This window comes from Hoplias malabaricus, chromosome 3, assembly GCF_029633855.1.
Source record: "Hoplias malabaricus isolate fHopMal1 chromosome 3, fHopMal1.hap1, whole genome shotgun sequence".
In the NCBI taxonomy this organism is placed as follows: Eukaryota; Metazoa; Chordata; class Actinopteri; order Characiformes; family Erythrinidae; genus Hoplias; species Hoplias malabaricus.
In genome coordinates this window covers 75,761,638-75,772,127 of record NC_089802.1, presented here as the reverse complement: position 1 = coordinate 75,772,127, position 10,490 = coordinate 75,761,638, and the positions used below count along the sequence as shown (strand labels likewise).

Here is a 10,490-nt window from a genome sequence, read left to right as displayed (position 1 = left end):
TTTCTCTCTCTCTCTCTTTTTCTCTCTCTTTCTTTCTCTTTCTCTTTCTTTCTCTCTCTCTCTCTCTCTCTCTCTCTCTTTTTCTCTCTCATTCTCTCTTTTTCTCTCTCTTTTTCTCATTCTCTCTTTCTCTCTCTTTTTCTCTCTTTCTCTCTTTTTTTCTCTCTCTTTCTCTCTTTTTCTCTCTCTCTTTCTCTCTCTTTTTCTCTCTCTTTCTCTCTTTTTTGCTCTTCCTCTCTCTTTCTCTCTCTTTTTTTCTCTTTCTCTCTTTTTCTCTCTTTCTCTCTTTTTTCTTTTTCTCATTCTCTTTTTCTCTCTCTCTTTTTCTCATTCTCTCTTTCTCTCTCTTTTCTCTCTCTCTCTTTTTCTCTCTTTTTCTCTCTCTTTCTCTTTTTCTCTCTTTTTCTCTCTTTTTCTCTCTCTCTTTCTCTCTTTTTCTCTCTTCATCTCTCTCTTTTTTCTCTCTCTTTTTCTCTCTCTCTTTCTCTCTTTCTCTCTCTCTTTTTCTCTCTCTCTCTCTTTCTTTCTCTTTCTCTCTTTTTCTTTCTCTCTTTTTCTCTCTCTCTTTCTCTCTCTCTCTCTCTCTCTCTCTCTCTCTCTTTCTCTATTTTTGAATATATTGAAAAGCAGAATTCAGTAACCCTTACAAGCCTCTCTCTCTCGCTTTCCCTGTTCCTCAGGAGCTCTGTGTGTAGGATGAGCAGCCGAGAAAAGATGAGTGTACAGGATCAGTCAAAGGAGAGAGGGATTTCTGGAGGGTTGGAGCTGAGTGAGGAGAGAGAGAGCAGTCCCGGTAAAGCTGTCTCGCCCAGTCCATAATCCATTATTTTAAATGTCTGTAACTATTGTTAATGTAGATTATCCCCCCCACCTCCTCTCTCCCTCTCTCTCTCTCTCTCTCTCTCTCGGCTATAGAGAGCTCCACAATATCGAGTCCAAATACAGAAAGCCTCACTACCTCCACAGTCAGTCCTGCTGAAAAGGTTTGAGATCAAATTAATAGTATGATGTGAATACAGAAGCGTACACTTCCTGTTTGAACACATGCTACTGTGTATAACACTTCTAATGCTACAAGTTTTTGAGGTTTTCTCAACTTAAGTGCAATTACTGACACTGAGAAACTGCCACAGTCTTCCTAATATTAAATATTAGAGTCCTTCTGAAAAAGTGTGCAATAATCAATAACAATAGGTAACAATCAAAAATAAACAGGAGTCTGATAACACACCTGTAACTTGTGAAATACCATTCTTCTTAGAATTAAAGAGAGAAAACTAAGCACACACACGGGATATATTTTCAGTATTTAATATTGTGTGTCTCCTCTGCAGACCCCAGAAGAGAAAGAAGCGGAGGAGAAAGAGCAGGAGCGAGAAAGTCGTACGGCCCGAGTTCCTCCCACTCTGCAGAGGCGAGACTCGGCCGGGGAAAGTCCCAGTAACGCCGCTGGTGACGGCAAGAAGTAAGAGCAGCACCTACATCTCAGCAGCTATTAATAGAGCCTTTAATGACAGGAATGCAACCTGATTAGGTTTTGAACTTGTTTTGCATTCTCACAGTCAGGTGTTTAAAGCTTAGTCTTGTAGCCAGTGTGATGTTTTTTTACGTGGGAGAAATATATCAGTTCTTAGTTTCTCTCTCTGTCTCTCTCTCTTTCTATCTCTTTCTCTCTCTCGCTCTCTCTCTCTTATTCTCTCTTTCTCTCTCTTATTCTCTCTTTCTCTTTCTATCTCTTTCTCTATCTCTCTTTCTCTCTCTCGCTCTCTCCCTCTATCTTTCTCTCTCTTTCTCTATCTCTGTCTTTCTCTCTCTCGCTCTCTCGCTCTCTCTCTCTCTCACTCTTTCCCTCTATCTTTCTCTCTCTTTCTCTATCTCTGTCTTTCTCTCTCTCGCTCTCTCGCTCTCTCTCTCTCTCTCTCTCTCTCTCTCTCTCTCTCTCTCTCTCTCTCTCTCTCCTCCCCCTCACACCCCACAGGTACCAGGCTCCAGTTAGAGATGAGGAGTCAGAGTCCCAGAGGAGAGCTCGCTCCCGTCTCATGCGCCAATCACGGCGTTCCACTCAGGTAAAGACACCTGTACTGTTCTATTAATACTTAATATCTCTGTTATTCTGCACTTCCTACAAACAGAGAGAACACACCAAACTCCTCACAGACAGTCACCCGTTCAATCATCACAACTGACAGGAAAATTTGGGGTGAGGTGGAAAAAAGGTACATTGTCTCCTCACTCAGTCCCTGAGCAAGGCACCTAAACCCTTACTGCTCCCTGGGTGCTGGGGATGGCGGCCCACCACTGCGTGCGTGTGTGTGTGCGTTTTCAGTGTCATTTATGGGTTAAATGTAGAAGAGGCCAGTATTGTGCAGTGAAGTCAGTATTCTGCAAGATCTAGAGTTTAACAGTGTAGATGTGTGTGGGTTCACTATTTGGCAAATAACACGTCACTGTTAGGGGCGGCATGGTGGTGCAACAGGCAGTGTCACACAGTTACACGCAGTTACACAGCTCCAGGGACCTGGAGGTTGTGGGTTCGATTCCCGCTCCGGGTGACTGTCTGTGAGGAGTGTGGTGTGTTCTCTTTGCGTCTGCGTGGGTTTCCTCTGGGTGACTGTCTGTGAGGAGTGTGGTGTGTTCTCCCTGTGTCTGCGTGGGTTTCCTCCGGGTGCTCCGGTTTCCTCCCACAGTCCACATGTTGGTAGGTGGACTGGCGACTCAAAAGTGACCGTACTTGTCAGTGTGTGAGTGAATGTGTGTGTGTGTCTGTGCTGCCCTGTGAAGGACTGGCGCCCCCTCCAGGGTGTATTCCCTCCTTGCACCCAATGATTCCAGGTAGGCTCTGGACCCACCGTGACCCTGAACTGGATAAGGGTTACAGACAATGAATGAATGAATGAATGAATGAATGAATGAAGGTCACTGTTAGCCTTCCTATCTGTGTTATAAATAATTATTAATAACTTTTAGTGTATTTACAACCTATTTAATAAACATATATTGTAAACATTAATAAACCCTGGTACCTATTGAGATTAATATGAAAAAAAAAAAAAGTGTACGTTCTTCTGTTGTCATTCATGGGCAGCTTGTAGCTGCATGAAGTTTGTTATGGTTTTATTATAAAAACTGTCTGAAGAATGCGTGATGAATACAATGTTTAAAAGAAAGGTTTGTATTTAATGCGAAATAAAAAAGACGTTTTCAGATGTTTACGTTGAGTCTGATACGATTTTATTACCTTTGCTGTGTATTTTCAGGGTGTGACCTTGACCGACCTTAAAGAGGCCGAGCGAAATGTGAGCAAGAGCACCGAGCCTCCATGCAATCTTCAGCCCGTGAGCCCCGTTGTCACGGTAACGCCGGCGGAGAGAGGTAATGAAATGTACAAATCAAATCCACTCCAAACGTGCACATCTTTCACCGAAGACACCTTTCTGAGTGAGGAGCGAATGGCCGCAGGAATGAAACCCCATGGTGTCGTGAAGTTTATTGTTTCCCCCCGACACCGCTCAACAGTCTGTTGACTTTAATGATGTGTCTTTGAAAAGCTTTAAACACAATGAAACATCAGAGGGGTTCAGGCTGAATGCACATCAGAATCTGAAGCTGCCGCTGGAAAAGAATGACTCCTATTTGCAGAGTTTATTTGCACCGTAGCCTTGCAAAACTGCAGAAGCATTTCATCAGATAGAGCTGCGCTCTCTGACTCCTGGGCTACAAGCTGTGGCTTTGCACTTAAATAAAGCAACAGCTATTTTTGCTGCTAGGACGTGAAACTGAAAGTGTAAAGCTTGGTACATCTTTTAACTTGATCATGAAGTAATCACCACACCTGTGAATGTAAATCAACATCCTCATAAATGCTCACCACTGCTCGTATAAAAATGTAAATACGACATTTGGTGACTTCAGAATCATTATAAACACATGGCAGTGCATCTAAGAACATCATTTCCCAACTCTAGTCGACTACTGATCGTTTCTTTAATGCCTCTCTTCTGTAGACACAGAGCCTGCGAAGCCTTCGGCCACCGAGGCAGAAAACAAGCTGGGAGTGAAGGATCGCCGCAAAGCAAGACGAGAGCGACGATCCACCGGCATTCCCGGCCCCACAGGAGAAGTGAGAAAAACACACACACTCCAGCATTGGAAATGTGGTCAGAGGCTCTACAATAGTTTAAAATAATTGTTTGTGGGTTCTGGGAGACACCCAGGTGCGTGAAAGACTCGATTCAGAATTGAACATCAAAAAAAAAAGACATGTGAAACCCAACACGGTACAGTAGCACGAATAATAAAAGCCTGTAGAATAGGTCTTTTATAATAGCACTTCTAAAATCGTGGCTCTGTGATACGCTCTGTACTTTAACGGTTCTTAAAATGGTGTCATCTAAAACACCACGTATGTAATTTCATCTCTGCTTCTTGCAGGATACAACTGAACCTGCACAAGCAGATGGCACCTCTAGGTTTGTGCTTGTAATGTTTCTGTCTTTGTTTGCGGCTCAGTGTTAAAACAGATTTTAATTCATTTCTCTGTAATTGTCCGGTTGGGTGAGCTATCATTTCATGTCGTTTCTATAGCGACCGTCAGCCAGAAGATGGAAAACTGTCGATGTCACTGGATTTTAGAAAGGTATGAATAAATTTTTTCCAGGATGGTTAGAAAAAAAGATGTGCACTTATTTAATAGTGAAACGGATCACTGTGAGAAATTGGAGCTTTCTGTTTGCTACTGGGCAGCACAGTGGTGCAGCAGGTTAGTGTCGCAGACACACAGCGCCAGGGGCCTGGAGGTTGTGGGTTCGATTCCCGCTCCGGGTGACTGTGAGGAGTGCGGTGTGTTCTCCCTGTGTCTGCGTGGGTTTCCTCCGGGTGACTGTCTGTGAGGAGTGTGGTGTGTTCTCCCTGTGTCTGCGTGGATTTCCTCCGGGTGACTGTCTGTGAGAAGTGTGTTGTGTTCTCCCTGTGTCTGTGTGGGTTTCCTCCGGGTGACTGTCTGTGAGGAGTGTGGTGTGTTCTCTCTGTGTCTGCGTGGGTTTCCTCCGGGTGACTGTCTGTGAGGAGTGTGGTGTGTTCTCTCTGTGTCTGCGTGGGTTTCCTCCGGGTGACTGTCTGTGAGGAGTGTGGTATGTTCTCCCTGTGTCTGCGTGGGTTTCCTCCGGGTGACTGTCTGTGAGGAGTGTGGTGTGTTCTCCCTGTGTCTGCATGGGTTTCCTCCGGGTGACTTTCTGTGAGGAGTGTGGTGTGTTCTCCCTGTGTCTGCGTGGGTTTCCTCCAGGTGACTGTCTGTGAGGAGTGTGGTGTGTTCTCTCTGTGTCTGCGTGGGTTTCCTCCGGGTGACTGTCTGTGAGGAGTGTGGTGTGTTCTCCCTGTGTCTGCGTGGGTTTCCTCCGGGTGACTGTCTGTGAGGAGTGTGGTGTGTTCTCCCTGTGTCTGCGTGGGTTTCCTCCGGGTGACTGTCTGTGAGGAGTGTATTGTGTTCTCTCTGTGTCTGTGTGGGTTTCCTCCGGGTGCTCCGGTTTCCTCCCACAGTCCAAAAACACACGTTGGTAGGTGGATTGGTGACTCAAAAGTGTACGTAGATGTGAGTGTGTGTATCTGTGTTGCCCTGTGAAGGACTGGCGCCCCCTCCAGGGTGTATTCCCGCCTTGCACCCAATGATTCCAGGTAGGCTCTGGACACACCTCGACCCTGAATAACCTGGATAAGGGTTACAGATAATGAATGAATGAATGTTTGCTACTGTTTTCTGTCACTTTATAAGAAGCTTCATGCTGCCTTTATTATTGGGTGCACTGAGATTTCTGGAAAAATTCATTCAGAAAGTGATAACTGCTATTTTTAATCTGTTCCATTAAGAGCAACAACAAAAAAATAAATAAAATAAAGATGTCTAGTGCTTTAAGTGTTTGTTTGTTTATTTATTTATTCTTAAAAATGGTTTTGGAGACGTGTTTGTGGCTTTGATTAATTTTTTTTTTTTTTTTTACCCCCCCCCCCCCTCCAATCAAAATAAATCCAACAACTTGTTTTGAGAAATGACAACATTTAAATGAATGTTTGTTTTTATTTTGAAATGAAAGCAAATTAAAATATATTTTCTTTGACCTCCTCCTCCCGTTCCCCCGCTCCTCGTAGTTGTATGTGGAGGTATTGAAGGAGAACTCTGCTCTGAGGGACAAGCTCCAGGAGACACAGCTGCAGCTCAGTGAGAGTAAAGTGGAGCTGGAGCGCCTCAGACAGGTAACTCTGTGGCACAGTAACACTGTGTGTGTTTTTGGCTGGTACCTGTTGCTGTAGTTGTTCCTCTGTCACAGTGAAAATCTCACTTTCAAGACTCAGTGACAGGTTCAGAGTTTTATTTACAGTTCATACACTTCTTCAGAATCTAAATCTGTCACCTGTCTGTTTCTCAACCCTCAGAATCAGGAAAATGGATGTGAGCGACCTGCCTTACTGGAGCTGGAGAGATTTGTGAGTGTTTTCAGCCTCATTTTGTGGTTTCAGCTCTGAGCTCTCTCACTCTCTCCGTGAGAAAATACCGTGAGCTTTTACCGATGCAGTCAGGCATTACCTCGGCTGGAAGCCATTTTCTCTCCAGCTATTTTTAGTCTGCTCAAATGACAGTGACAAACATCGTTACTGTAATTGTCAAAGCATCTTTATAGCAGCAGCCACACTTGATTTCCATGTGTTTATTTATTTTCGTCAAATCAACAAATGCACGGAAATGAAGTTGCTGATGCAGTCGAACACAAACAGATTAGTGGAGGGACGCCAGACTGAATCTGTGGAGTAGGACAAAATGAAAATAATGTTTTTTTTGGCTGTGCCCCAGGAAAAGAAGGCACTGCAGAGGAAAGCGACGGAACTGGAGGATGAGCTTAAGGTAATTTGTGTGTACTTCGAGCTGATCTTTATAACACGATTTTCTGCACAGCCATGGACCTGCTTCAAGCGGTAATGTGGATACAAATACAATTAGAAATAAATGTACCCTTACAATACTTAACCATCAAGAGCTATTTGGTGTTTGCCTCTTTAACTTTGACTCCCTTTACACCCCAGTCCATACAGACTATATGCTTGAACCGCCTTAAGGGGTAATCGAAAAAAATTGTAATGCTTCGCCACTCTTTCTTTCTCTTTCTCCAGATTCTCATAGACCTCCGTGCCGACAACCAGAGGCTGAAAGACGAGAATGCGGCTCTCATCCGCGTAATCAGTAAACTCTCCAGATGAGCCGTGTGCGTGTCTGTGCCATTAGCCTCCTAAACCACTAGGGGGCAGTGCTGCCCCCCTGCCCAATGTCTGCCCACACTGTCTGCCCAGAGTAATCTGGAACACTGCGTTTCTCTCTTTCTGCACGGCCACAACACACAGCTCGGTCTGCGTGCCTCTGCCTGGGTCTGGTCTCTGTCACCGTTAAAGGCGGATATACTACTGTTCTCTCCAGTCCTGGAAAACCCAAGGGTCCAGCAGCCTTCACCTCTTTGTGCACAAAGCTCTATCTTCTCTTTCTGTAGAGTCTATCCTGAAAAGCTGCAGTTTAACAGTTAAATCCTTTGCGCAAATCCAGCCAGCTCACTTGTACTTTTTGAACGTCAGCCTCTTTTTAAGCACACGTTTCGGTCTCGGTTTCCTGGTCCTAGGCGTGAAGTACATACTTGAAGTGGGGAGAAATTTGCAGGGTGCTTTTTTTGTTTGTATTTATATCCCATTTAATCTTTCTCATGCATTGCGCTTAATATTTCTTTAACAAAGAAGCCAGTACAAGGTTAACCACTTGTGTTTTAATTTTTCTAATAAGCCAACTCTGGGGTTTTCGCTCTTTAACTTCACTGTAGTATGTGCTGTGATTGAGCAGAGAAAGCACATCCAGCTGTATGTAAAGGTTTGAGCACCCTGGTTGATTTTTTGGGTGAAAGTAAGTCAGAGAACACAGTGCTGTGTATTTTAATGCACATTTTCTGTTGTGTTTCTGTGATTAACATATATATTATATTATATATATATATTATATATAATATTTTATAAAATTTGGCCGACAAGGCTCACGTTTAAAGAAGCAGCAAGTCATTTTTTACGCACAAAAACATAGCAAATTGATTATTAATCAGAATTGATGTTTTCTGTGAAGTGCAACTCGCATAACATTCATTCATTCATTATCTGTAACCCTTATCCAGTTCAGGGTTGAGGTGGGTCCAGAGCCTACCTGGAATCATTGGGCGCAAGACGGGAATACACCCTGGAGGGGGCGCCAGTCCTTCACAGGGCAACACAGACACACTCACGGACACTTTTTTGAGTTGCCAATCCACCTACCAACGTGTGCTTTTGAACTGTGGGAGGAAACCGGAGCATCCGGAGGAAACCCACGCAGCCACAGGGAGAACACACCACACTCCTCACAGACAGTCACCCAGAGGAAACCCACGCAGACACAGAGAAAACACACCACACTCCTCACAGACAGTCACCCGGAGGAAACCCACGCAGACACAGGGAGAACACACCACACTCCTCACAGACAGTCACCCGGAGGAAACCCACGCAGACACAGAGAAAACACACCACACTCCTCACAGACAGTCACCTGGAGGAAACCCACACAGACACAGAGAGAACACACCACACTCCTCACAGACAGTCACCCGGAGGAAACCCACACAGACACAGAGAGAACACACCACACTCCTCACAGACAGTCACCCGGAGGAAACCCACGCAGACACAGGGAGAACACACCACACTCCTCACAGACAGTCACCTGGAGGAAACCCACACAGACACAGAGAGAACACACCACACTCCTCACAGAGAGTCACCCGGAGCGGGAATCGAACCCACAACCTCCAGCTCCCTGGAGCTGTGTGACTGCGACACCTACCTGCTGCGCCACCGTGCCGCACTCGCATAACATGAAGAATCAAATTGCTTTGTAGTCCCTGAACGAAGCAGTTAATGCTCCATAGAGTGGGTCCCCTCTGATTCCTCCAGGCCCCCAGGTGTCAGTGTCATTCATAACGTGAAGAAGAATCACTGGAGAAAATGACTGTTTCTTTAAGCGTGGTGTCTGTAGACGGAGGTCGTCCACTTATTTAATTTTAATCCAGAAAATGAACAAAGCAGGTCGTTTTTTTTTAAACGTGTTGGGTTTAAAACGTTGCACACGACCACACATCAGGTGACGTTCAGCTTTGAGGCCATGACCTAAGGACGTGCTTTTATTGTAAGACACAACAAACGTGCCAAAACCTGAACCTCCATGCTCTCCTGTGCTTGGAGATACACAGAGACTAACTAAAAGTCTCTCTCTCTTTCTCTCTCTCTCTCTCTCTCACACACACACACACACCTGCACAGAAAACCAGAAATTTGGACACACGACACACACACAATCTCCTGCTGTGTGCTGCATGTGTGAAAGGACCACTCTGGGACATCTTTGGGGTTCATATGTGAAAGGGGCTTTGTTTATTAAGTGAAATCATCTTAAAAGTAGTCAATGTTCCTCATTGTGAGATTGTCGCAAGGAAATGATTAAACTACTTCTAGAGATTCGCGCGCAGCACTGCGAAGGTGACGGTGGTTCCTCGTGTCTGGTCACTGTTTGCGTGGAGTTTGGGGTGTGCTCCCTGTGTCTGTGCCTCGGCCGTTTGGGGATGCGCTCGTCCGTGTCCGTCCCAAAGCCCGGGAGGAATGGGGTGATCGCATTTGGAAAGGGATCTGTGCCAAAGTTGACTGTGTGGATGACACACTCTGGACTGGATATTCACAACTAGAGATATGAGATACATTGACCAGACTGAAGGTGATTTCTCTTGATTAGGCAGGGTTTCGTTCTCTCTCGTTCTCTCTCTCTCTCAGGACAAGCTTAAATCAACACTGTACTCTAGTAGACTGCTACTGTATGTCGGACCAAACAGGCATTTGCATTGTTGCTGTTTCTCAGTGAGCGAGTATTTATGAGTGTACGTGTATTTACGTGGCCTGTGTCCTGTGCCAATGGTGATGATTATTTTTTTTCCTATTATTATTATAGTTATTATTGTTTTCATCATTGACTTTCTTTAGAGGGGGAGCAGGAACGTTCACGCTGTGAGTCCCCCTCTCAAAGGAACAGGCACTTTATAAAGGTCAAAGCTTTTGAAAGTTTACCACTTATTATTATTTTTTGTTTTTTTTTTTGGTTGTTGTTTTGTTTTTTATTTTGCTTCAGATTTTATTGATTTTCTTAGTTTTGTTTATTATTATTATTATTATTACTATTGATTTGTAAGCCAATGCATGCCAAAATTGTATTTTGACAAAAAAAAAAATATATGTGCCTTTCTACATATCTATTTTACTAGTTGTATGTTGCTTGGTTGGAAAGTAAAGGGCTGCTCAGGCCCAACAGTGCTAACTCTTCTAACAAACACTCCACCGTTTCCATTCTTCAGAACCCAGTGACGCCGACGCCACTCGGTAAATGGACGTTT

At 44.5% G+C, this 10,490-nt stretch overlaps 2 protein-coding genes across 2 annotated transcripts in view; both read left to right on the top strand.

Moving 5' to 3' along the window:
- Positions 1-4,530, top strand: part of LOC136691674 (protein phosphatase 1 regulatory subunit 12C-like) — a 31,568-nt gene extending 27,038 nt beyond the window's left edge. The window contains exons 9-15 of the mRNA XM_066664359.1: positions 681-793; positions 916-983; positions 1,335-1,465; positions 1,979-2,066; positions 3,258-3,372; positions 4,005-4,120; positions 4,432-4,530. Coding sequence (XP_066520456.1) covers positions 681-793; positions 916-983; positions 1,335-1,465; positions 1,979-2,066; positions 3,258-3,372; positions 4,005-4,120; positions 4,432-4,515 — 715 coding nt within the window. The 3' untranslated portion in view covers positions 4,516-4,530. The remainder of the gene's footprint in view (positions 1-680; positions 794-915; positions 984-1,334; positions 1,466-1,978; positions 2,067-3,257; positions 3,373-4,004; positions 4,121-4,431) is intronic.
- Positions 4,531-4,587: 57 nt separating this feature from the next.
- Positions 4,588-8,014, top strand: LOC136691675 (protein phosphatase 1 regulatory subunit 12C-like). The gene is made up of 5 exons (XM_066664361.1): positions 4,588-4,636; positions 6,142-6,246; positions 6,427-6,477; positions 6,842-6,892; positions 7,159-8,014. The coding sequence occupies exons 1-5, from the start codon at positions 4,616-4,618 to the stop codon at positions 7,243-7,245; spliced, it is 315 nt and encodes a 104-aa protein (XP_066520458.1). The 5' UTR covers positions 4,588-4,615; the 3' UTR covers positions 7,246-8,014.
- Positions 8,015-10,490: the final 2,476 nt, after the last annotated feature.

What these genes read in the sequence shown, in the direction of transcription:
- LOC136691675 (XM_066664361.1), top strand. Translation starts at nt 4,616, where the DNA reads ATGTCACTGGATTTTAGAAAG. An exon ending in AGCTGGAGCGCCTCAGACAG is followed by an intron (nt 6,247 to 6,426) that starts GTAACTCTGTGG and finishes CTCAACCCTCAG; the next exon opens with AATCAGGAAAATGGATGTGA. An exon ending in AACTGGAGGATGAGCTTAAG is followed by an intron (nt 6,893 to 7,158) that starts GTAATTTGTGTG and finishes CTCTTTCTCCAG; the next exon opens with ATTCTCATAGACCTCCGTGC.